The 26286-nt window shown below is 45.7% G+C and overlaps 1 protein-coding gene across 7 annotated transcripts in view; it reads left to right on the top strand.

The window, feature by feature from the left end:
• CADPS (calcium dependent secretion activator) overlaps positions 1-26286 on the top strand; it is a 170979-nt gene that overhangs the window by 15546 nt on the left and 129147 nt on the right. For all 7 annotated transcript variants that reach the window (XM_065749919.1, XM_065749921.1, XM_065749917.1 and 4 more), the window contains exons 2-3: positions 10080-10193; positions 12380-12712. In XM_065749919.1, coding sequence (XP_065605991.1) covers positions 10080-10193; positions 12380-12712 — 447 coding nt within the window. The remainder of the gene's footprint in view (positions 1-10079; positions 10194-12379; positions 12713-26286) is intronic.

Here is a 26286-nt window from a genome sequence, read left to right as displayed (position 1 = left end):
GAGGACTCTTGTGGGTGTTTTCAGGCTCCCCCTGCTCCACATTTTTTGTGCTGTTCTTGCTCCCCATCCTGATGCCCCTCTCCTGCTCCCTTGTGCACCCCTTGTGCATCTGATACTTTTGCTCTTTTCTTCCCTTACAACACAGTACAATTTTGTATTTGTGTTCAGCTATATTCCACTCAGCTGACAGCTGAGTAACACTGTGCAAATGACTTAATGGACCCCCAGCTATGCGCTCCGAGTGTTAGACTATTACCCTCAGTAACGGGTGGTTTTTGCCAACCTGATAATTGGCAGTAGGTGCCACTTTGACCGAGGTACATGGGAGACTTTGCCATGCCTACACAAAATCATTTTCTTTCTTTATCGCAGCATGATTTAACTACCTGGTGTTGTTAGTGCTGTTTGATTGGGTTATGTGCTATGTAATTCCAAATACAGTGTGTGCACTGTAACCACATAGCATATTATAAATTTCTCAAGTGCAGAAGTCATACACGTGAGAGCCATGGAGAACCCTTTCCTCTGTAATTAGCTCCTTTCAAGGAGGGGATAAAAAGAGAAAGCAGTGAAAAAGACAGTTGGGTTTGGTGTGTAGTGAAAGTGGATTTGTTGTAGGCTGGGCCAGGGGCTGTACAGTGCTGTGTGCTCCTCTCTGCTTGTATTGGGGTTGGGACTGCTCGTGGGTCCCATGGACCCTCACGGGACTTTGAGTTATGAGCACCTTTGGGTGTGAGCTGCTGGGTTGTCTCAGGAAAGCAGTGGTAGTTCACTTATCAATAGGAGAATCACAGCAGTTTCAGATCAGCCAACCTGGAGCTGACCTCGGTGCTGAAATGAAGTGATGTTATGTCTGTTTTTCACTTTTTTGGCACTTAATTGTTGCACTCTTGTAGGACTCTTGTTTCATATTTGGCTTTCTCTAAAGGATAAAAATCTGTATTTACATCTCAGGGCTGGATTCTATCCAGGCTTTTGCATATCCAGAGTTTTTCCACTGGTACAGACATGCCTACAGAGAACTGCTGAGTCCTGCTAACTGTGGCTAACTTATGAGATGTAAGAAGGTGGAGATGCTAGTAGTGTGTGTGTCAAATTCCAGTGCTGCAGGAAGGGCAGTCTTTTCTTTAAAAATGCTTTATACCTGCAGAAGCCTGTGGCTTTGAGGAGTCCAGCCTTGGAGAAGGGATTGTTTTCATTGCAGAGCTGAGAAATTGTGCTGTGTTGTATCCGAAGATGGAGAATTCTGCCTGAACCCAGTCACCACCTTCCCAAGGACTGCAGACAGTCTTCACTGTGGCTGTTACTCCTCTGGCTACCACCCATCCCAGCACTTCTTCAGAGGCAGCTGAGCTCCTGAGGGCCTGGGTCTTTCCTCATGCTCACAGCAGCCATCGTTTGCATAGCACAGCTGCTGGGGCAGACTTAATGCAGTTCCATACTTGTTGAAGGCGATCATCAAGATGGAAGGCTTTTTGGCTTCCTGACTGCCACTGCTGTCAGCAGTTCCTATTAATGCTAATGGAAATCACAATCTGGTGTCAGCAGCACAGCACGCCCTGTGATGCTGCAGGATTGGCAGTGTGGAGGTAATCCTTGTGTGTGACACAGAGCTTTGCTGCCAGTGGTTTTGCTGTAATGTCCATGAGCAGCAGGCCTGCATGCAGGCTTGGCAGGAAGCTCAGCCCCCAGACTGCTCCTGAGTTCTGCTCAGGCTGCAGAGGGGTTGCAGGGTGCCTTGCTTTGCTGACTCATGTCAGACCTTGGGTGGCTCAAGATCTATACCTGTATCTTATTGTGCATTTTCTGCATATGTCTGCTTGCTGTCAGGTTCCTTTGCCACGTCTTTCTGATGCTGGTTAGTTTTGTTTTTGCGTTTTGTTTTTTTTCTCCTGATGCCATCTTCAGTTTCTTTGGTTCCCAGCTGTATCTGGATGAGTTGGGATTTGTTTTGCTCATTTAAATCCCATTTCTGAGAAAATTGTCTCAGAAATAAATAACAAAGCTCGATGAAATAGTACATGGTTTGGAAAGAAATGATCATAGTGTAGAATACTAAAGGAAATGAGAAATTCTTTCTCCCCTAAATCTAAGGAGAGCTTAGGTGTACCCCAGAAGATAGCATGTGGAAAGAAGGAAAGTAGCAAAGTTTAGCAGACAGATGCCGATTGCTCCTGATGAGTGAGGTTTGACCAGCAGCTCTGCACCTGGACTTGGCAGCTTTGCCTGGTGAATGCAGCAGGGGGAGGCAGCTGGGTGCTGGTTCATGGCGAAGACTTGGGCTTCTGCACCATCCAAGGAAGAAGTCGTCTTGCCAAGACTGGTGCTGGCTGTTCCCTTCCTGATTGGCAGTGTACTGAAGTCCTCAAGTACCTTGTATTTCCAACTTTCCAGGCTTATTCTTTCCAAGACTTCCTGGAATCGAGGGAGAACTCATTGCTGATTCTTATGTGTGCTCTGGCAAATAATTTCTGGCTTTTCAAGCCTGTAGGCAGGGTTTTGGTTGAAGCTGACAGCTTTCTGTCTCCTGTGCACAACAAGCCAAGCTCTGAAGGCTGACTGGGAGCAAACAGGAGGTGGAACAGAGTTTCACACCAATTTGTCCCTGTGCTGTTAGCGTGGGTAGGATACTTGCCCACTCAAGTAACCATCTTGTGCATATCTCCAGAGTTTGAGAACTTCACAAGGGGCTGAATAGGAAAATAACACTAGTGTCAGGAGCAAGAGTGTGGATGCTTCTCTGCATGAAGCTGCAGGGGGGTCTGGTCCTTTGGGGCAGCTGCCAGGCAGCTCGGTGCTGCGATGTGAGGAGGCATTTGTCTTGGAGACAGCGTCAATCAGCAACGCCTCCTCACGCACCGGTGTGTGGGTCCCTCTGCAATATGGCACAGGCTGGTGGCAATGCTGGCTGAGCACCCAGCACCCTGAATGGAGCACCCAGCTCGATCTAATGTTTTGGAGTCTCTCAGGTAAATAACCACGTTGAGGAACATCTAAGCTTAGTGTTTTCCCTTTCAGTCTCTGCAGGTAACAGTTAAATCTCTAATGGTTTGATGTAGGCTGAGGTTTTAATAGCACCGTTCCAGTTTGAAGCAGGGCTGAGGTGAGCTGAGCTGCTGGAACCTGTGTGCACACACGTGATGTGGGATCTGTTTTGCCAGTGATGGGATCACAGCACTCAGGGTCCTGCCCCAGGAGCTATATTCCTGCTCTGTGTTCTGCTGCCCGCACAAGCCTGCTGCCATGGCATAGCTGCTTCCACATGCTTGCTGAAGGAGGAAAACAAGAAGGTAGTGATTTGATACATTGTGCTCATTCTTTAGGGTTTATTTTTCCCCTTTTTCATGTTTTTTTTGACTCTTACAGTTTCCATCACCACTTCTAGAGCACCTGGGGACTGAAGGGCAGCTCCAGGATGCAGAACGCCTTAGGCAAATTCCAGCACAACTGCTTTTCACAAAGAATAATTTGATTTTGTTTTTTTTCCTCCTTCTCTATGCCCACATATTTTCTGCTCCTACCAGCACTGAAATTATATGCTTGAAATCTGCACTGTCTCTGTTGCTTTCTGTGGGGGTTTTGGCTTGTACTCTCAACACACAGACACTTGATACCAGATGCAACTAAAGGCACTTCTCCTCCTGCTCTGCAGGATGGGGCTCTGCCTGCAGCCCACTCCCATCCCTCCTTCAGGGTTTTTCCAGCCAGCAGCACAGTGATAGCAGGAAACAGAGAGACTCCCAGGAGAAGTGACTGGAACTTATAGCCCTTAAAATTACCCTGCCTCAAGCCTGAAGAAGGACAGCCTTCGTTACACTCCATTGCAGAGAGTTCCTTAAAACAGCTCACTGCTGTAACTGAGAAAGTCTTGAATGTGTAGCTGTTTTTGTAAAGGGTCTTTATGCAGGACTGTGTACAACTGATGGTTGAAAATTGCCAGACTTTAGGTGCTTATGTATATAATAATTATATCAAAATTTCTTTTTGCTTGTTAGAAAAGCTGGGTTTTTCCAACTGGTATCTCTCCTTTGCCCAGAAAAGTTATGGGTGGGCACTGGGGAACCGGATTGCAGCAGTCCCAATTTATCTGCTTTTACTTCTATAGGATTCTGGAGCACAGAAAGCATCACTGAGGGGTGTTATTTGGCTCTAATTAAACTGAGCAGGAGACCAAAAGGTGTAAGGAAACCAGCATGCCTGCTAGAGGCACCAAAGGAAGAGACATTCTCCCAGGAAGTAGTGATATCCCTCCTGTCCTTGCCAGATGCTCACAAGGGTTCTAGCAGAGCTCAGACCACCTGCTACAAAACCAGCCAGCAAATGGCCTTTCTCTTATCATAAAGACTGTTATCAAGCTGCACACCTGATTTCATGCAGGCAGCTGATTGCCCTCATTGCAGGCACCAGTGTGGGACCTGCATGTGTGCTTCATGTGCACTGTGATGAACACAATTTTGCCATGGCTGCATTTTATTTTTATTTACAGAATGAAACTGAGAAATAGTTTCTGAAAACTATTGTGAAAAACTATTCTGAAAACTAGAAACTGCTTCCTCCAACCTCCCCTATTGGGTGAGTGTTCTATGAGCCTGGAGATCTGGAAATTTGTTTGTGGTAAACTAGACCTGGAGGTGTATCCCTGTGGGGCTCTCAGCCCCTCCCTGGGATGCCTGATAAAAGTCACCAGGTTTGCTTCTTCCATTTTCAGCCTCCTGCAATATTCTGGTTGAATACAGGGGCTTGGAAAATTTGGATATCTTTAATGGTACCTTTCATTAATGTAGGCAAAAACAATTGTAATAATAAACCTTTTCCAGTGGAAGTCATTATGATTCCAAATAATGCATCCTAGTGCCTTTCTCAACTATCTGGGTACGTACCAGGCACCATGCAAATGCCTATTCCCATGCCTCATGTCTCTGCACAGCAATGGGGATGCAAATGCAGTGCTCTGTTTTCTAGCAGCAGTTTGCTGCCTTGGACCGAACTACCTTCTACCAAACTTTTTCTTCCAGCTCCAAGCAACGTGCCCTTGTAAAATCTGAGATTACTCACTTCAGCAGGAAATGTGAGGAGGAGGTACGCTAAAGTTTCACACCTTTTCTCTTGTTTTTCATCTAAAAACAAGTTCTGTTCTGGCTTGAGTGATTGATTGAACCCTTTTCAAGTGGTGTCTGAAGGAGACATCTTCTGCTGGATCGCAGATATGTTTGGCTCTTAGGTCTCTAAAACTGAGAGTGTTTTCTTTCTTACAGTTTGTTTCCTGGAAGCCGTAGCACATGCACAGGATAAGGGAAAACTTCAAGCATGATGAGTTGCTCTTAGCCATTGCCCTGGCATGCTGGGGTGCTTTGCAAAGCATCTGCCTTTGGCAAGACCCTTTTCTCTGACTTACCTGTGCTTCCACATCCACTCCATTAACTCCATCTCAAGCTGCTTTAGATGGCAGCCCTTGCTTCTGCGGGGCTGACAGTTTTTCTCGAAGCAGAGCAGCGTATGGATGTGAGCAGGACTTCAGCCCTGTGTGCCTGGAAGCTTCTCGCGGGTTCCTGCTGTATTGTTCAGTAGCATCAAAGGTATTACACCCACCCCCCACCCCCTGCTATCTTTGCCAGGCTGAAAATGGCACTTTTCACAGAGGCTGGGACACACCAGGAGTCCTTTAGTCTCCATTCATTTGTCCGTCTCTTCTGCTCAGTAAGAAGTGTTCTTAAAATAGCTTGTGGAATGGAGGAGAGAGTCAGAGCTTAATGATGAGAAAGGTACGAAAATAACTCAAGTGGTGGTGGACACACGTACCTTTTTGTTCGGAAACAAGACTGTTTGTTGTTCGCAGATCTGAAGTGTCAGTAGGAAATCTTTACCTCACATCAACGCTTTCAAGTCAACGTGAGCTGCTGTATACATTAACCAGCAAGGACGATTAGTTCTGCAGTACGTAAGGTCTGTCTGGAGTGGGAACATTGAGATGAAAATAGTTCAAATGGTGAGTTGAAAGTGTCCCTCTAAAAAGTAGCTTGCTTTCTTCTTGCACAGCTCACTATCTCTGTCTGTGAGAGGTTCTCAGTCTTCTCGTGCATGTAGCTGCTTCTGAAGAGAAGCCACTTCTGAAGCAGCTGTTCTAGCTCCTTTGGGTCAGGAGTACAGGGTTGCCCCCCATGATGGCTTACCCTTAGGTCTATGCCCCCCAAGTCCAGTGCTCTGCTGCACTGGCCCCTAGCACATCCCTTCCTTGTACATAGTTCAAGCTGTGACCAACTTTCTGACTGTGGAAACACTGATAGTGAGGGGTGCTCATTCAAAAGCTCGCTTTAGCTTTCTCCTAAATTCCTTGGTGCTGAGGAGCAGTAAAATATTTATTAGACGTTACAAAACCAATCCCAGAACGACAGCCTGCTGAGCAGTTAAATATTCCTCCTTGCGGTGGTACTGGAACAGCAGGTGTACTAAAGAAATAGAGTTTTATGCTGCTCCCAGTTGTGTGCTGCAAGCTGATCTCTCTGAGACAACAGAGAGATGCTGCCTCAGGGAATTCCCTGTGGTCTTCTGCTCAGCTGCTTCTTGTGAGATGCAGGGGGTGCTGATCCTGACACGGTGCCTGCAGCGCTAAGGGCTTCCAGGCTCCTGGTTCTGAAATCCCTCTGTGTAAATGCATCTGGTTCTTCAGAGGCTAACTGAAGTCCCTGTTGGACAAGATGGATCTTGCTTTGCTGACTTTCCATGATTTGCTTAGGACTGTGGTGAGGAGCTGGATGGCATGTACCAGAGTTTGTTCTGCCCCATTTCTGAGGTCACTGGGCTGTTCTGGGCATGCCGTTTCTCTTTCTTTAATGTCATACCAGGAAGGCAGGAAGCATTTGGATGCCCAGATGATCCAGCTGCTGGTGAACTCTTCCCAAGAGCGTGTGCTGCTCCAGGGAATATCTCTGCCAAGCATTTGCCAAAATGCCCTGCAGTCGCCTGCTCATGCCAGAGTGCCAGGGGTGCCCTGACTGGTACCAGCACCAGTAGTTTGCCATCCCTGGGTCAACTAATTACTGTTTTAACATGCACATGTTTATCTGGCAGCTGGAGCACGTGTGTGCTTTACATAAAGGCTGTGAAATGCTCCACTGTACAAACATACTGCAGCAGTGACCTGGGGAGTGAACATGGGCCCAGAGTCAGTATGTGCAAGCAGGGCGTTCTGCAGTTTCTGTCAATGCAGAAATCACTGTTTTTTCTTGTGTGAAAGCTGCTGGGCCTTGCAAGGGGTTGTGGGAAAAGCAGGAAGGGATGGAAAATAAAGGGAAGCGCATTAGAATAAACCTCTATGAGCCACCACAGTGCTCCTGTTTCCTCCCGGCTCTTTTTGTCTTTATGTTTACAACAGACAGTGCTGCCAAAACTAAGTTTAATATAAAAGCAATTAATTCTGGCTAAAATTGACTTTCTCAATAACTTCTGTAACAGTAATATGGACCCAGATCAATAACAGCAGTGCTGTTTCACAGCCTGGTGGAAGACTGAGGGTCCTGTTAGCTATGAGCTGATCCATACTGCACCTGTGCTGATCACAGAGGCTCTCCTTTGCTGCGGATGTGAAACTGTGTCTAGAGCTTGGGGTGAGGAGGAGGCAACTGACACTCCGATAGAGGAAAAACCCGGTGATTCATTTCCACAGCCCCCGGGAGCTTGTGTGCCAGATGAGTATTGGGAGCTTCTGTGTATTTCAAGAAGCATCATTTATTTCGAGAGTAGACGATCCAACGTTGAGGAAGGAGCAGGAAGTATTGCTGCTAGGTAGTGTTACAGGAATTGAACAAGCAAAGTCTTGTGGAGATTGTACTATGAAATAACCTGGGAAAAATAATAAAAATGTCATGCACGTTGATAAAATCCTTAATGAAAAGCCTCTTAGCTCAGGAGATCTGCACTCCTAGTTTGTCTTGTGTCTTGGCACTCTGATTTCAATGTTGCCTGCAGTTTTCCTCTTCGTTTTCTTGGTTTCTCGTGGCTTTTATTCTTTTACTGTTTCTGCTTGACATTCACAATGGCTGCTAATGCAACATTGTCAATACGTTTAATTAACGTCCTGATTTTCTCCTCTTCCAGATAATTAAATGCTTAATAAAAACAGACCTAGCACCTTCCCACAGGTATCTCCCACTTGATCGCTGCATTGTCTCTTGTCTTGTTGCTGACCCAGTTTTCTTTTCAATTCCATCAGGAGCTTCCATCAGCTCAGATAAGTCTGGAGCCTGTTCTACATCTGATGCTGTGGGTATTGTCCAAGGGCTTGTGCTATCTGTAGTGCTATTAGCAAATACCATGAAGAGTTTTAGGTGTCTGACAAGGCAGGTGGAGCGTTCTATCCAAAAACTGAATGATTCCAGCCTTAAGGGCAGGAGCTCTTGGCAGTGCTTTTCTGCAGGTCTTGTTTCAGAATGACCAAGCTGAGATGGGTCAGTTTAGAGGGTTGGTTCTTGCTCCAGCCCTAGTGATGCTGAGCCTTGTTGAGTACATCAGACCCTGTGAAGTCTGAGCGCCATCCTGAGGCTGGGACTAACCATTCTTTCTGGCACTCACATGGTAGCAAAGGCTGTTGCCTGCTTGCTGCAGCAGAGCATAGCCAGTCTTGTTTTATGTTGCTTTGATGAACACCTCTCCATAAGCACCAGGATAAACTAATACCGAATTATCACATTTGGTTGCCGTTGCTCACTAACTCTCCTCTGCACAGTGTTGCAGAATTAATTACCAGTATTCATGGTGTTCGTTACTGCAGTCCCTAAACACCATGCATGGTGCATCATCTAGACGCACTGATATTTATCGTCACATTTTCCAAGTGTTCCCTCTCCTGCTTTTTATCTCTAGCTGTGTTTACCAGGCTTCATTATACTCTAGTTGTTTGGATCTCTGTAGTTTTTGATGCTTTATTCGAAGCCATTTAGACCTTTAGAGCCATTATTTTTATTTTTTTCATCCATTCTAATGGACTGGTTTCTTCTGCTGGCATACAAGCAAGAAAAAATGCTCCTCTTACCCTTTCTTTAGACCTTTTGGTCATTAGTAAATAATTAACCTAATTTTTACTTCTCTTTTTTCCCTTTCAGTTTGAAGTTGTCATGTATGCATCTTGTTTTGTTCCTTCTCTTTTGTCTAAATTAATTCTTATCCTCAAACCTGAAGCAGGCGCATAGCAAACCAGACGCAACAACGCTGAAATCCCTGCAGCCCTTCAGATGAGTGTTACCTGCATCTTAAAATGTTTTACTGCCATTGCTGGTACATTACTTATGTACCTGCTGTAACATTGTGCAGTGAGCTCAAAACATGTTGTGGGGTTTTTTTTTAGCTACATCTGTTTTTAAATTGGCAGATAAATTGGTGAAATAATGGCATGTTATCTTAAAAAGCTGAAATAAAGACCTGTGAACCTTTTATTGATGTCATTGTGCCAAAATTAGAGTTGTCTTCTAAGCTGTACTGGCTGTGTGCTGGACAGAAACTGTTTTGAGCGGTGAAGGTACAGCAATGAAAGTCTTTACTTGGATAAAGAGGGCAGATTTGCCCTTGAATTGGTATTAAATAGCATCAAATTCTTTCACCGCTGGTCCTGACTGAGGTTCCATCTGTGACAAACCAATAGAAAAGAACAAGCCCAAATAAATAAATGAGAAACACCCAAGAGATGAGACCTCATCTTCAGTAAAGCAAGGAGAGGCTAAATGGGGGAAGAAAATACTGTCTCTATCAAGCCAAGTATATGTGCAGCATTCTGCTCTTGACTTTGGTGTCCCTGAAGTGGTAAAAGTCTTTTGTATTAGAAGCAGTAAAAGTGTGTTTTGTGGTGGTGGAGTTGTTGAGAAATGATGTTCAGAGTAATTTCAGGAGCTCGTGGCTCTTAAATGAGCAGGATAAAGAGTGTGCTTGTATGGACACGTGGGTGATTCCCGTTGCTGCTGGCCCCATGGGGGAGCAAAAGTGTGTGTCATGAGCACCTTGCTGAGGTACAGTAGAAGTGTGTATGTATTTTTTCTTTTCATATATAAACTGTTCTTGACTAACATTGTACCTTTTGGCATGTTTTGCAGATCAGTAAGCAGCAACTCCAGACAATCAAAGATCGTTTCCAGGCCTTTCTCAATGGAGAAACCCAAATTGTGGCAGATGAAGCATTCATAAATGCAGTCCAGAGCTACTATGAGGTAAGCAGAAGTGATTTCACTGTTCATGTGAATCACTGTTCTCACCTCTTTTATGGATGGGGTCAAATTTTGAATGAATGGACTCCTTGTACTTCTTAGTACACTTTTTTTGATGCTTTGTTGACAGTTTTTCCTTTTCAATATACCACAAGATTTTTGAAGCTCAGTGTGTGCAGATGTGTTGTCCATAACTCAACAGTGGCTCTTTTCTTTTTGGTAAGCCTTTGCACATGCTTTCAAGTGCTCTAAAACAAAGGAGGAGCAAGGTAGGTGTACATCACCAAAACTAGATGTCACTAAGGAATGTGGAACATCTTTCATAATTGTGCTAAAGATGAGTTGTGTCTTTCTTTTTCCACCTCTTTGCGTGCTGCCCTTTTAAAAATCTTTTCTCAGAAGGGAAAGAGCTTCTGTTTTTGAAGGAAATCAGAATTTGTGATTTGTATGAGGAGGGTTGCTTATTATATTTTTCTAGCCTGTCTGCAAACCATTTGTCTTTCTCCCTAGAGCTGTTCTGCCATAGAAGGTGAAGATTTTGAATTGCCTACATAAAATATTTCTGTGGAAGTGGAATCTGAGAGGACCAAAATCAGATACTGAAACTGAAGAGAGTTTTAACTGTATTAAAAAAAAAAAAAAAGACAGCAGCTGCTTCTGTGGTAGGAAAGCACAAATTATCCCTGGATTAACTCTATTAGACTGGCCTAATAGTTACTTCTCCATCGTCCTCCATACAGGAAGGAAGCAGAGAGTAATTTAGATCTCTTATCAGAAAAGAAATTGCCAATGGATCCTCAGTTTATCACAGCTTTGCTGAACAGATGCTCTTAGAGAAAGTTTTCAAGATGGCGTGAGCTGCATTTTAGGATGTAAGAGCGGCAGAATCTGTTTAGATGAGATTATTGGGCAGGAAAATGAAACTGCTTGAAAACAGACAAGGTACATCCCAGTTTCACTGGTGACTCTGTCTGAAAGTGTCCTCTGACCAGCTCCAGAGTCCCCCAAAAGGCGTGATGCTTCCCTGTCTGTCCTTTAGAGCAACTTTCCAGGCTTGGTTCCAGAGTTGCAAGATGAGACTGTGTGCAGCAGGAATGTTGGCCACGACCTCCTGCCGTCTCCAACAGTCAGCAGTTCCTTGGCTGCAGGCTGTGCTGGGAGCGTGATTCTGATAGCTCTCACCTGTTATGTAACCTGAAAGCCCCTGCACATACCCAAGATGTTGTTGCTAGTGTTCAAGCTCCATAAGGATAAGAAGGGCGTGCTGCTATTGTTTCCACACAGGCTGTCCCCAAAGCTGGGCTGGTCCCACTTCCATTCCTGATGGGCCCCTGTGTTACTGAGCTTCTGGGAACATACAGTACCATGTTGCTGAGCGTTACAGAAGTCCTACCATGTCCCTAGGTCATCCTTGAGCTTTTTAATTATTGAGAGCTGACAGATACACCCCTGGTCTGGCACAGCTTCTTCCCAACCTGCTGCATTCATCAGTTCTCAGCATCATTAATAAAACAACACTTCTTACTAGGCATTGATCGCCCTTCTGCACTCAGGGCTTGGAGGGGGGAGTGCCAGCACAGCATTCCCGTCACCCCATCAGCCCTTGGCTCTCTATGGCTCCCATGGAATCTTCTGTTGTGCTGGTCCATGTTATGTTCAGACTCTTCTGTTCTTGCAGTGGCAAGAATACCTTCAACAGCTGTCTTCTCCCTCCTGCTGCCAGCGTCCTGCATCTTGCAGGGCAGCCTGCAAAGATCTCCTCTGGTTTAGTAGTTTGATGTTTGGTCCTTGCCAGGTTTCCCTATGCCTGGCTACACTGGACTCCTACTAACAAGGCAGAATTTGGCCTGGTGGACATAGTTATTTAGTATTAAAACATTTGATAGAGCAAAATACAATCCTTCTTTCCTGAAGGATGTTTGCTTATCCGACCTGAAGACCTACACTGCATCAGTGTTTCCGTTCTAGCAGACACAAAGCAGGAGCTTTATCTGATTTCATTAACATCTCTCAGTACAGAAGCAACCTCTGTCAGTCTGGCAGCACATGGTTGTTGAGTGTGAAGTCAGAAAGCATGCTGGTGATGAGTTAGTGCTTTTCCTGCCCAGTGAAATGGTATTTATGGTCCTTCAGGAGCGAAGGGGGATTACTTTGGACCAACACCATCTGAAATCAGCCTTTTCTCACAGGTGTTCTTGAAAAGCGACCGTGTTGCAAGGATGGTGCAGAGTGGGGGGTGCTCAGCCAACGATTCCCGAGAGGTCTTCAAGAAGCACATTGAGAAGAGGGTGCGCAGCCTGCCCGAAATCGATGGCCTCAGCAAGGAGACGGTCCTGAGCTCCTGGATGGCAAAGTTTGATGCCATTTACCGTGGTGAGGAGGATCCCCGCAAGCAGCAGGCCAGGATGACAGCGAGCGCTGCCTCTGAGCTCATCCTCAGCAAGGAGCAGCTCTACGAGATGTTCCAGAACATTCTGGGGATCAAGAAATTTGAGCACCAGCTGCTGTACAACGCTTGTCAGGTAAGGTCGTCCTCCGAGTGCAGGGGGAAGTGATTGCCAGTGAAAATACCACCGTTATAAACTGGTGGCTCTGGGTCGCACCAAATGAGAGAACTTCCAGAAGGAAAAGCATTTTGGTTCATGGTGGGAGTTGTGCACAACCGGTTCTGTTCTGGCAGTCAAAGCAGGCCTCCTTCTCTTGCTTATGTTTTTTTTCTCTTAGTTGGTTTCTTAGGGGTTTCTGTAAATGTTTTGGATGGTCTTTTTGAATTTTTCTTTCCTGAAATCCCACAGAATTGCTGAGATGGGAAAATTTAATTCCTGAGCTCTGTGTCTGGTGGAACAGGTCTTTGATGGTGCCCAAGAGGGCTGTTTTGCTGTGACTTGCTTGCCTTTATGCTGTCATATCACTCACCTAAATGACAGAAGCACTTTATTGCAGCCCACAATAACCTTATTAGCATTGGAAGCTCAGCTACCCTGAGGGTGAACGTCTTATGTAAACTCCCTTGTTTAGGGGAGAGGGGAAGCAGCACATCACAGAGCAGAGCCTGCAGACCAGCACCTCATTTCCCATGGCTGTTGCTTCCCAAAGCAGAGAGAGCATCCCAAATCTCCACTGCCTCAGCACTGCTCTGGTTGCACCAAGTTCCCAGATGGATACAAATCTTTCCCATACCTCTTTTCTCCCTGTCAGTGAGATCCAGTTCCCCAGGGATGCTTAGCTGGGTGCTGCAGAGCTGTTCACTCCATCTCTGCCCACAGCCTGGGCTGTGGTCCTTCCATTGTGTGTTGTTATCTCAGCAGGATAAAGGGTGACAGTCACAGGGAGGGCATGGTAATGCTGGGGAGAGTTTTCTGAGGAGGAGGTAATTATGGGGTTCAGCTTCTAATTGGAGTTAATACATTTGAGACCAGTTCTGTCTTCTGTCTAGACATTTCCAAGTTTGTTCAAGACGTGCAAAATTATTTTGGATGTATTTTTTTATCCTGTAAGGAGCTCAATTATCTCGCATTTGTTCTTCATCTCAGTCCTTTATGGCAGAGCGGGGAGAGGATAAACATCCCTGACTAAGGCTTGTTCACAGCAAAGGCGGTAGCAAGGGCTGCATCAGTCCTTGTAAATTATGCTTACAAACCAGGTTTTGTGCCTCCATCCCCTGATGGAGAACTTCTGTAAAATCAAAACCATGGTGTTGTCAGTGGTGGATTGAGAGCTGAGCCAGTTTTGCAGTTGTTTTGTCTAACCTGTACTCACTCAAGCCGTCTCCCATCCTCCCTGACCTGCACACAGCTCAGGAACTTCGATGGCTTTGTGTGAGCCTGTAATCCTACTGCCTTGCTCTGTGGTTCCCAGGGATGCAGAAAGCAGTATTTGATCGTTGCTGTGCTGCTCTGTAGATGATCTCTGGTTATGAGAGCCTCCCTGGCTGGCACCTTGAACCCAGTGGCAATTTGTGCTGGCTGCTCCCTGCAGATTGCCTTCTTGTATGCAGCAACCCATTTCCTGCTGTAGGCCTTAGCTGTACTCCGGAAGCCAAGAATCTCTAATATTCAGAGGCACCAAACCTGTAATTTGAGCTTCCAGAGAATGACATAATTTCTGCTGGAAGTAAATATTAGCATGGGATTTGCTCAGTTCTTAGTACCTGCACAGCAAGGATGAGCTGAGCGCTTCAGCCTTGCTCTGGAGCACCGGAGTTGCTGTGGGTCTCCACTCCTTCCTGCATTCTCCTAGTTAGTCTGTTGCAGGATATAATGAGAACTCTATCAACCTAAAGATATTTTGTTTGATGAGGTTCTATGGGAAGCTCCCAGCACAATCCAAAGCTGCACATCACTCATCTGGAGTACTTTTTGCAGCAGAGCTGCTGGGCACAGCAACTGATGTTCACTGAGCAGTGGTTGGGTAACCTGCCCCTTTTCCTCCTGATCTCTTATGATGAAATGCTGGTGTTGGTCATGGAACAGAATTCCTGAAACACCTATGGGTGGTAGAGGACCCTGGGGGTGGTAGGGTATGGGTCCAGGTCCTGCACTTTCAGATGTGCTGTGGCCATGGGTAGAGCTGGGCGATGCTTCTGCATGGCTTTCTTCCAGCTTCTCTATCTCCCCTCCCTGGCTTAGAATTTTCATCATTCTCATTTGCCATATCTGCCTGACAAGTGCTTTCTTGCAAGCACCTCTTCTGATCTGTCAGCCTGTCCTGCAGATCAGCAGTGAGCTCCTTGTGCAGCTGGGTGAGCGGCTCAGACCCCACCTTGTGAGCTTTGTGGCCCCTGATGCCTGAAAATGGTCCCTGCTTTCTACTCAGTGTTCTAATTCAGTCCCCATTTATTTCAGTCAGTCCAATTATTTTGCTTCCCTGACTTGGGCTGGGTAAAATGATTGGGTACTGAGTTAAGTTACTGTGGTTTGACTCTTTTCATCAGAGTTAACTGGAAGTAGAACTTAAATCCTTCTATTAATACCCTGATTGAAGCTTCTGTCACCTATTTCTTAATAACAACATATGTTCTATGTTCTATGGATAAATTTTAAGCAAAAGGAACACATGGGCAGGGTAATGTAAAGCGTGAGCAGAAATGGTGCTGGGAGTCCCAAAAAGTTGCTTGAAGTTCTTTGTGGAGCAGGGGGCATTTCTCTTACATGTCCTCCTGTTACTGACTAATTCTAATGCTCATACTCACTAATTGCATAAGGATTGCATCACTGGGACTGTTTCTGTTCACATCTGAAATAATATTTCATTTGTTCAGGACGAGGATTTCTAGAGGGATTTTTTTTCAGTGCAGTATCCCCAGGTGGTATGAGATGACCATGTTCTTAATGTGGTAGAGATGATACAGCAGGATCTGAGACTGCAGAAGAGGCTGATGTGATTGGAAAGCTTTTAGGAAACAAAGATGGGAAGTGGTGCTGTAGCAGAATGGGTTCAGAGAGAGGTGCTGCTAAGCACAGCCTCTGACTAGAGTATTTTAAATAACAGACACTAAAGTTGATGTGCTTTCTGGTTTTGCATAACACACACAGTGTGGATTGATGTTTCTGCTCCATCAGAGCTCCTCTGCTGAGGGAGAGGGGCATTGGAGGCTCATGGTTGTGGTCAGGAACCCAGGGCTTCAGGCTAGCACTTCTGCTTTGTCTTGAGCTGCAGAGGAGTCATGCAGGAGAAACAGATGTTATTTTAAGGTGTTAGACGTTTCCAAACTTGGCTCTTTGCTGCAGTCAGCTTTTCCTTGGGCCCAGCTCTCTATTTTGCCCTGACTTTGATGGCTGAATTGCAACAGCATCTCTGGAAATCAGGCTGTGCTCTTGTTATTCCCCATCTGTAGGGCAGTGATTTACTTCTCTATCTCATACTGTGTCTAAAAGTCATTTTTAGCACACTCTGAAGAAGAGATGCAGTAGAGTGCTGTTCAGTTAATCCAGCTGCAGTGATCCCATCCAGAGCCAATCTCTGATAAGCTGAGTGCTTCTGTCCACCCGCGCTGGGCTCTCAGGCTGTCCCTGCAGCATTGCCTGAATTCATAGGCTGCAAAATCAGACTTTCTCTTCCTCCCAAGGCTTGAAGCATCCCGTGGCATTTCTGTTCTATCTGAAAAATGTCTGTGCTAAGCTTCCAATTTCACCTAATTCCCTTAGAATGAGAAACAAGTAGCTAAATATAGGCATGTCAAACCTGCTGAGTAACACATAGTAATGCATGGTTGAAGGTCATGTTCTTTCAACATCTGCTCCTCTCCATCTGGGTTGTAGGTGTAAGTTGCATGCACATGTGTATGGTACAGCACAGAGCACATATCAAGCCCCTGCATCACCCAGAGGGATCACCAGTACTCTGCAGTTATTTTGCAAGTTTTAAGGACCCGTGATCTCAGCTAGGAAGCTTTTCAACCTAAATCTTACCAACCAGAGCTGGTTCAAAACTGGAATGCATTGTTTTGACATTTATTCACACAGCTCAATTAGGATGCTATGTCCAAAGGCTGACATCTCTTACAAAGCAGAAAGCTCCCTTGCAAAAAAAAATTGATTCCGGAGTGACTAATGGAAAAGATATTTAGAATTTCTTTCCCAGATAAAATATTTGATTTTAGCTCAATTCTGTATTATAGATGATCCACTACAGTGGTATCTCTCCTTCTACCCATCCTTCATCCTTTTTAGGTTGGATATTAAGAAAACCTTCTAATCCAAAGGAGTGGTGGTGCACTGGCACAGCTGCCCAGGGGGTGGTGGGGACACTATACCTCACCGAACTGAGCACTGATTTTTTTTTCTAATGAAAAATTCACAGCTGCACCTTGTGATGAGAACTGAGCTGGGGGTTGCATGTAGCACAGCGTGGGGTTGCCTGTCCACGGGCATCTGTGCCTTCCTTTCAGGGATGCTTTTAGCATCAGATCAATCTTTTCTGCTCCCCATGTGTGATTTTTGGAGAGCAGAAAGCGATTCCTTTTCATTCTTGCTTCATCCTGAAGCTCGAAGTCTATGAAATGGCCATCAGTAGTGCTGGCTTTGTTGACCCCTGCAAAGGGCACAGAGCCAAGGGCTGCCCATGTTCTGTATTAAGGCCCAGAGCATTGGCCTCAGCCCATTTGCTTTTTTCCTATCTCCTTTCCCTCCTACGAAACATCTTTTGGTCACTCCATCAATCTCCGCACCAACATGTCATCCCCCCGGCCCCCTTAGAACGAAGCCACCACCAACAAAAACAGGCTGAGGGGCTTTCAAGATGATCAAAAGCCTCAAAATCCATAAAGCATCATACTCTGTTTTCAGTAATTCAGTATTTATTTCCATGGAAACAGAAATGGCAGCCCGCAGCCTTCTGCAGGGTTGTAATTACTCTTGTAGCAGCCCGTGGCAGCCGCAGCGTGCCTGTCAGCTGCAGCCGCTCCGAAGGACAGCCGTGATTTAGCACTGGATGGGAAACTGAGAAAGGAATGAGCATTGGGAAGCAAACAGAATTTCCCCCTTTGTAGTAATGCCTTGTGGGTACACGCAGTGACTCAAGGAGGAGGGGAATCGCCTTTCTTTCGTTTTGAAGAGCTGCGGTTTGCTCGGGAGGGAGGAGGTGCTGAGGATCGGGGGTAAAGCAGGTTACAGCGGGATGTGGTCCCACGGGGCAGTGCTGCTGGCTGGGTGTGCTGCATCGCCGCCGTGTTCTGGGGAGGAAAACGCAGCAGTCAGTCTGTGTCAGGGCTGTCTGCTCAGCACTGGATGTTGGGTTTGTTCAGGACGTGTATGGACGCCTGTGTGGGTTTGTTAGCTGTAGGGTCAGCCCGTGTTCTGTGCTGTTATGGACTGAGAGCGCAATCTTGGCCCCTGTAATTAAATTTAAAGCAAATTAGCTCTTCTATTAAACAAAATAAATCTGATGCAGCCTAATGCTGTATTCTCTAGCTATGGCTGATCAATCGCTCCTGCAAAGAGAAGGCAAATGCTGCTGAGCAGATGGTCTTGGCTGAGGCATGGTCAATTAAACTAATTAAAGATGCTTTCATTTAATCAGAGGGTGTTTTAACCCTGTTAGCTGCCAGTTGGGATGTATGTTTTTGTGCACTAGGAACTTCAAGTTCTGGCCCCACTATGGATATCTTCTGGTTTTACAGCCCCTTTACAGTAACCAGACTCTGGTACATCCATAAAGCAGATGTTTAGCAGGGAAATTATAACATCTTGCAACAACAGTGAAGACTTGCAGGGGAAAAATGAATTGCTTGCTTCTGATGCTAACCAGAGATGTTTGTGGAACTGGAGAAGTCTTTTGTGCTGAGTCCTTCCCATGTCACCCCCAGCACTTGGGCATGGGTGCCTCTGCAGCAAAGCCAGATGTCACTTGTTTCACCAAAAGGTCAGCAGTCACTGGTGGTTTGCTGTTGCATGTAATTTAAGAGACAAAGAAAGGTTTCGGTATGCAGATGGGCTCTGGGATGAAGGAGCATCCTCTCATTTCTGCTCTCTGCTGGCACACAAAATGTTTTGACTCCTGGGAACCACTCCACTGTGAGGTTCTGGAGATGGGTTTAATTTCTGATTTGCTGCAGAAACCCACGGGGGCTTGTCTGAGTCCAAGTTCTTCTTGGTTTGCTTGATGGAGTACACAGTTGTCACAAGTAGGTGTCCTTGCTGTTTCCTGTCCCACATCCCGTCTGATCTCCCTGGTGCTCTCTCCCATCATCCCAGTGACTGGTGACCCCACCCAGTAAGGCAAGTGTGACCAAGAGCTTGCTTGTCTAATGGAAGAAGGATGCAAATTATGTCAAGCAACAGCAGAGACAGCTCACACACACAGCCTGTTTGTTAGAAACACCATCGATGGGCAGCTCTGAGGGGCTGCAGAATCCCCCTGCATTTCCAGCAGCTTGTACAAATTAAATTACGACCAGTTGTGCTTTATCCAGAGGGCCACGTGGGCAGCTTCATACATCACACCAGATCTGTCTTACTCAGCACTATTGATCCCTACAGGTACATTAGGGCTGAAGTCAGGATGATTTTCAAGATGTTCATTCTTTGTGAAAGTGTTTTTTATTCTTCTATTTAATGAGGGTTTTTTTTGTTTGTTTTTGTGGTGTGGTGTCAGGAGAATGTTCTTTTTTGTCTTTGTGGACTGATTAACATTGAGATCTCCTCAGTTGTATTTTTGTTTCAGTTCGCCCATGAATACTTCTCATCAACTGCATTCATTCTGCAAAGGAATGCATAAAATAACCATGGTTACCTTGTGAAATATCAATGACTTGACATTTTCAGTCTACCTTAATCCCTCTATTTAAGGACTGCTAATTCTCTTCTTTCACTGTCAGCCTATTTGTAGGCACAACTTTCCTGCTTCTTAGCAGACTGACTGTTCTTCATTGAATCAGAAACCTCATTTCAAATGGATATTTATTAATACCATTCTGAATCCTTGCCACCACCTTGCATTTGGGAAGGACTAAGCTGAGCAGCCCACTCCTGTCACCAAGCAGGACCAGTTGGGAAGACATCCAAAGGACTGAACTGTGAGCTGATCTGCTGATGCTGACTTGCAGGCTAGCAGAGGGCTCTAGGAAGGGTAACACTTCCATGCTCAGATTTTTAAATGGGAGAGCTGTGCCAGTGCGTTCTGCTTGTGCTGGTGCCTGGCAGCTTCCAGTGTTCAGCTTTGTCACAGGAGTGGATCAGAGCCTGTGGAAGGGCAGGATGGTGGACTCTGTCTGGCACAGCTGTACGGAGAGAGATGCTGAAGCACTGGGGAGGTTTTGCAGAAGCTAAAGAAACAGAAGTTCTTGAGTGTCATTAAATGTGACAATATAAGGGAAATGTAACTTGAAAGCATTTCATTGGAGAGGAGATTTGGGCTGGCACAAAATAGAAATTGCAAAGGTGTTTCCCTTTGTGTTGGCAGGGAGGAAACTACTGATGAAAAGTTGGGGAGCAAATGGAGTTGCTGAATTCAGGGAAACCTCTTTGCACTGACAGCCTTAATGATTTCATGGCACATATTGCCACTGCACATCCTCACAACACCCAGTGGGTTTGCTCAGGGCCAAGCCAAGCCAAACCCTGTCAAGAATTGCTGGGGTATGGTAGCAGAAGGCAATAAGTAAAAAGTAGACATTTTATTGCTGATATCCCAGAAAGCAGCCTAGGATTTAACTGCGATGAGTTGGAAGGAGGATTCTGAGTTGGGCTTCCACGTGGCCTGGTTCCTGGAGGTGGGACTTGCCTCTCAAAATACCATGTTTATTTCAAGCCATCCCTCATTGCTCTAGCTTTGAACTCAGTGCAAACCATCAGAAGTAAAAAGTAGTTCCTCAGTACGTCCTGTGTTTTTATTAGGAAAGGATAACGTCACCCCTCCTCTTTGTCTGTCCCTCAGCCAGAGGTGGCAAGCAGAAGACGTGACAAAGAAATGACCCCATTGGCCCCCTTCTGAAAAAGCAATCTTGTTTTTTATTTCAGCAGCATTTGTTCCCTGCAGTACATGTTCCTGTCAATCAGCCCAGGAGGCCTTCAGAGACAGAAGGAGTGTTATCCAGACCTCTCTCTCTTTAAGCAACTAACTGCTAACTGCAAAAGAACCCATATGGGATGCTTAACTTGAGGAAGGCTGGAATACTTAATAAGACATAACTGGTGCATGACCCTGCGCTATGTTAATGCCTCTCCCTTTTAACTAGAAAAACAATGCAGTGGCTAGAATTGAATTTTGCTTGGAGGTCTTTAATTTGAATTCCTCATGAAAACCTCAGCACTTTGCAGCTCTTTCAGTCCTCACATGTGTATTTTATCACAGAAATCCTGTCGCTTTCCCAGGGGACTCTCAATGCCTTTCACGTGGGCAGTGGTGATGTGCAGCAGTGGTTCTTTGTGGCTGTGCTGGAGGATGGTGCCAGACCTCCGGAGTCTTCCTTCCCACTAGGAATACCTTGTCTGAGCATTGGGGCTGCTTTTCTCTGAGCTGCTGCAGCCTAACACCATGCACTTCTCTTCCAATGCTCTTGTTATTGTCTGAAATAGAGCGATCATTCTTGTGACGTACATCATCTACTAAGTGAATATTTTGAAAGTTTCTTATTAATGTTTTACTGAGTTTTCTCTAATCTTCATTTCTGAAAGAAATGTTTTCTCCAAGGCTGCCTCTTCCCCTTTGCAACCCATATGTTGTTGAGTATTGCAGAGAAGAGAATTATTTAAAACCAGACAGTTATTCAGCAGACCTTTCTTCCACCCTGTGCATTTCACTCTTCAGGCTACCGGTGTTGCTGTGCTACATGACTAACACTTCATGCCACAGCTTGGGATGTGGTAGACAATGTCATTTTAATACAGAAGAACTTTGGATATCAGATGGCTCTGTCCATCTTTCTAAAAAATCTTTCTAAGCACCACATGAATTTGAAATGCTGTTAATCTCCTAGTCTGCTTCTTGAAAAGGACCAAAATAAAAACAGAGAGTAGCTGTATTTCCTAAAGAAAAATGAGAAGTCAAGGATTTCTTCAGACAGGTACCTAAACAGGCACATATTTGTTCCCACCACACTAGCTACAAATTGTGACGTTATCAATCAAGTAGATCTCCTGTGTTTCAAAGGCTCAGTGTCAATATCCCTACCTACAGGGAATACAACTTACGTAAGCTGTTCTTTACCACTCTTTCAGTGTTGAGTTTTCGTATTCAATATACTATGTTCTTTTGGAACATCTGATCCTGCTCATTTTGTGAGAAATTAGAGTGCAAGCTCAGTGGGGAATTTAGTGCAAGACAGATTAAAATACAGCCTCTCGTGTGTTTGAAAGGCAGCTCTGATAATGTCCTATAAAACTGTGGGCCTCAATCAAAGAGACTTTGCTGTGTAATGCAGGAAAATGATGTCTCCTAGCAGGCATGATCACGAGTCTTTGTGTCTTGTAGCCTTTGCCTGGTTCTTTTATCTCAGGAAAAGATGGCAATAAGAAGTTGGGAGGGATGTAGTAATGGCACTGTTGTCTTCATCATTCATTTGTGTAGCCTTTGTATAAAAGCCATTGCAGTCAGCAATGAAGGAGGGGAAGCAATCGCATCCTCTTGTTTCAGTGAGGGTATGATGGCATAGCAGCTTTCCTTCCAAAGAGTATTTTGATATTAAAGGCAATGTTGAGCTGAAGTTCACACAACACGGTCAGAGTTAGAAGGCAAGAGAGATGTATGCAGCTCTTGGGGTCAAGTGGCCAGCGTTAGATTGGGCTTGGGGGGATCTGTGTGCTTTGTCCATGCCATGAATGGTGTAGAACTGGGTACTGTGCACATTTGCCATTGAGTTACAGCAGGGAAGTGATCTGAGCCTTGCAGCATGGCTCTACACCTGACCCCAAACCCTTGGCTTTTATGGAAGGTTTTTAAACCTAAGTAGTTTCATTAGTCACCTTGCTAAGTTCAGAGATGGCAATGAGAAAGTCTTGCGGGCGATTTAAAGTATAACATTGTAATAGTGGAGTAATTTAATGGTCTCTTATTTGTTCTTAACACCAGTCATTTGTCCTGCTGATATTTCTGCTGGTTTGCTGGCAAGCTCATGTTGTGTAACACTGGTGAAATGACTGCAGGCATGTGCTTGACTTCCAGGAGTCTTGCATGCCTGTGTGCAGAGCTGAGAACAGAAGATAAAAATAGCCGCAAAACCGAGATGCACTTTTACTTTGAAGTTATTGGCACATTAATTAAATTGGTGAGGCCTGTTATGTCCGATGAGAATATCGTTTGCCAGTCACAGCATTTTATTTTGTTCTAAAATCATTTTAAAACTCAGCCTTCTTTATTTTTTTTACATGGAGCTCATCAGCATCTCTTCCTCACGGTTCCTGCTGTCTCCTTGTGGATTGGAGTCTCTTTCCTCTCTGCATACCCAAATTCTCAAAAATATAGAAAAAAGCCCTTTCCATCTTTTCCTACTCAGTTTTTCATTCACCTTTCTGCTCATGTGTTTTCTCTTCAATTGGCCTTTTCCTCCCTCACAGTAGATTTTGGCTGGGGACGTTTGTGCTCAGATGGTTAAATAGCAATTGAGGGTAAATTAGCTGAAAGAGCTGTGGCTGCCACTGCCTAAATGATTCTGAAATAACTTTGTGGAGGAGAGTGGCTGTCGGGTCAAGGGAGAGCAGCTTGTTTTGGATCTGCTTGGGGTGAACGAAGCTGGAGGGGAATAACACAGGTTAGATTAGTAAAGAGCAAAATGCTATAAATAATGGGTTGTGTGCTATCAAGGATCCATAATAAATTATGGTGATGGCTTGCAAGTGTACAGCAGCACCTGCTCCCATTTACATCAGCAGTATTATGAGGAGGCTTGCATGGTTTCTTTGAGATTAGTACAACAGCTTCCCTTGGGCAGTCCCCACTGACAGCGTGGTCCTCAAAAGAGAGGAGGAAGCTGATGGATGCCTCGGGGCTCTCTTGTGGGCACTGTGGGAGCCCATGTCCAGCACAAGCCCTGCCCTTTCCTGAGCATCTCTGCTGCCTGCCCTGCAACTCCTGGTCTTCTTTATTGCCACTTAACATAGGCAGTTGTTCAGGGTCATTGCCTGGTCAATCTGTTCTGCCATTAGGTATGGCAATTGCAAAACAGCTGAGAATGCCTGGCAGCTGGTAGAAATGGTATTTGTGTGGATGAAAAGAGGCAAAGATATGTTCAAGGAGATAATTGGGATCATTAAACTTTCCAATCATAATGCTAGTTGCAGTTTCATCCCTTGAAAGTCTGAAAACATAAGCAACGTCAATAAGCAGCAAGCATCTATTTTTTTCTCCCACACGTACTGGCAAAAACATAGGGTTTGTCATGTCAGAGTGTGGCCCACAGTGAGGCTGTGTAGCATTCTAGTTAGTGGTCTTGGAATGACTTGGGTTGGAAGAGACCTTAGAAATCACCCATCTCCAACCCCCTGCCACTGAAGTGATGCAGCCTGCTTTGTGGGAGAGCTGCTGTCTGCATCCCTCCAGTTGCGTTGGGGGAGTGGCAGAGGCTGAGAGGAGTCAGGGCAGTGTGGGATGCAAGGGCAGGAGGCGGGCAGCCTGCCTCAGTGCTGCTTTGTGCTGCACCAGTGTGCACAGCAGAAGCGGAGCTCTCTCCACTGTTGCATGAAATTACTGGATGCCAGACATGGATCGGAAGTAAATCATTGCTGTTCAAAGACAGAGTTCATAAGAATCATTAATAACAAAACTCTTTCTGTGTGGGTAAGTGCTGTGTGGACTCAAGGCTGCTGCTAGCAGGATGTGCTGGTGAGCAGAGGAAAAAATGGGGTCAAATAACGTCCTGCTGGAAACGGTGTAAATAGCATTAAACCATTTGTAACTGGAAGTTAGCAGGGATAGATTCTACTCGATCTGAGTTGGCCTGCCCCCAGCACAGCCACTGCAGAAAGTACTGCATTTGTAGCAGCAAGTGCAAGCAGGGCTCAGAAAAAATTCACCCTAGTAAACACTGGGTGATATGTTATCCTTCTATAATGTGTTAGACCTCTACTGCATCAGAATATGGGATCTGTGCTATAGAACTGTATTGGAAAGATATCAGGAGTCATTTGGAAGGGTGAGAAAGGACAGCTTGGCTTACCTGGGGAAATGGCTTGAGGCCATGGGATCTGCTCACGGCAGCCTTCAACCATGCACGTTCAAACACAGGGACATCCTGCAGGGTGCAGGCAGGAAGGTGCCAGCTGTGCTCCTGGGCAGTCAGTGCTGGAGGAACAAAGGTTGCCGCAGCATTTCTCTCATGAGGCACATACCATGTGTTTTTCTCCAGATAAGCTCAAGCTTGATTGGAGGATACAGCCTTTGTGTGGCAACCACAGGCTGTTTTATGGGCATTGTGCAGGAGAGGACTCTGCTTTGCCAGATGAAGCTTGTTACGGATTCCCATCTGCTCAGAAGCAGAAGTTACAAGGTTTGTGCTGTGCAAATAGTTATTTGTTGTACATTTTGGACTAGACACGAAATCTAGTCCAGACTACACATTTCTAGTTTGCAGACAAGAGAGCTGCCAGCAGTGTGCACCTGAGCAATTCTACATGATGATTGGGGTGCAGATGGAGGTGCTTCCCCTCATGTCAGTGCCAGCTCTGGCCTCAAGGTTCTGTGCAATGCATCCCCAGTGCTGCTGTTGGAGGAGACTGCTTATGAGGAGCAGCTGCATTGTGCTGGGCTCCTGTTTGCCCGTGGATGCTGTTGGTCTGGTGAGGTGTGGTGGCACAGCCAGGCATTCTGCAAACCACTTGAAGTGGAGAGAAAAAATTAATACATCAAGAGAGTAGAGCAGATTTCCTGCTTAGCCCATTTTACCCTTCCCACACTTGTCTTGTCCCCTCTTCAATCAGTCTCCTCCAAGGCAGCATCTGGCCCAGTGAGGCTGGTTGCTTTCTCAGCCCACTCATTCACTTCACCTGTGATGGGAAGCACACATCTGGCACAGATGAGTGTTCGATTTGCTGTTAAAAAAGAAAAAAAATTGTCTTCAGAGAAGCTGGGAGAGGATTGCTGCTTTTTCCCAGTGGAATACAGAACAGGCAATCTCCCTTGTGTTTTCAGTGGTGCATCCTGCAGGGCACTTTGCAGCACAGGCAGCTGCTGTTCTTTGCCAGCACTGGGATGTCCCTGTGCCCCTGACATGCCCAGGGCCATCTCGCCAGCCAGAAATCACTGCAGCCCTTTTGGATCTCTGTTGCTCACCTGCATCTCGAGGGAGGGTTGCCCGTGCCCCTTTCATCAGCATAGCAGGGAAAGGAGCAGATAGAGGCAGACCAGCAAGTGCTCCTGTGCCTTGGGGAAGCCAGCCCAGCCCAGGCAGGGCTGCAGCAAAGCTTGTTGTAAGCTGTGGCCAAACCTGGCCCCCACGTCCCAGAACATTAAGATGCAGAGGGCAGGGCTGGGGGGAACAGTCTCTGTGGGCACAGCTTCTTTGTAGCAGCTCATGCAAATCTGGGATAAATTAAGCACTTCAGAGATACTCGAGGTGTCAGCTGAATAGTTTCAGGAATGCTTCACCTCCACTCTCAAGCTTAAAAAATAAAAAGAACTGGGGACCGGGCTGAACATTTTAGAAACAGAATGAAGTTTTTTTTTG

The sequence above is a fragment of the Cyrtonyx montezumae genome, unplaced genomic scaffold (assembly GCF_038088225.1).
Source record: "Cyrtonyx montezumae isolate F1298 unplaced genomic scaffold, pur_monq_1.0 scaffold_6, whole genome shotgun sequence".
NCBI classification, from domain to species: Eukaryota; Metazoa; Chordata; class Aves; order Galliformes; family Odontophoridae; genus Cyrtonyx; species Cyrtonyx montezumae.
The sequence above is the reverse complement of the archived record's forward strand: the minus strand, read 5'-3'. Positions and strand labels throughout refer to the sequence as shown.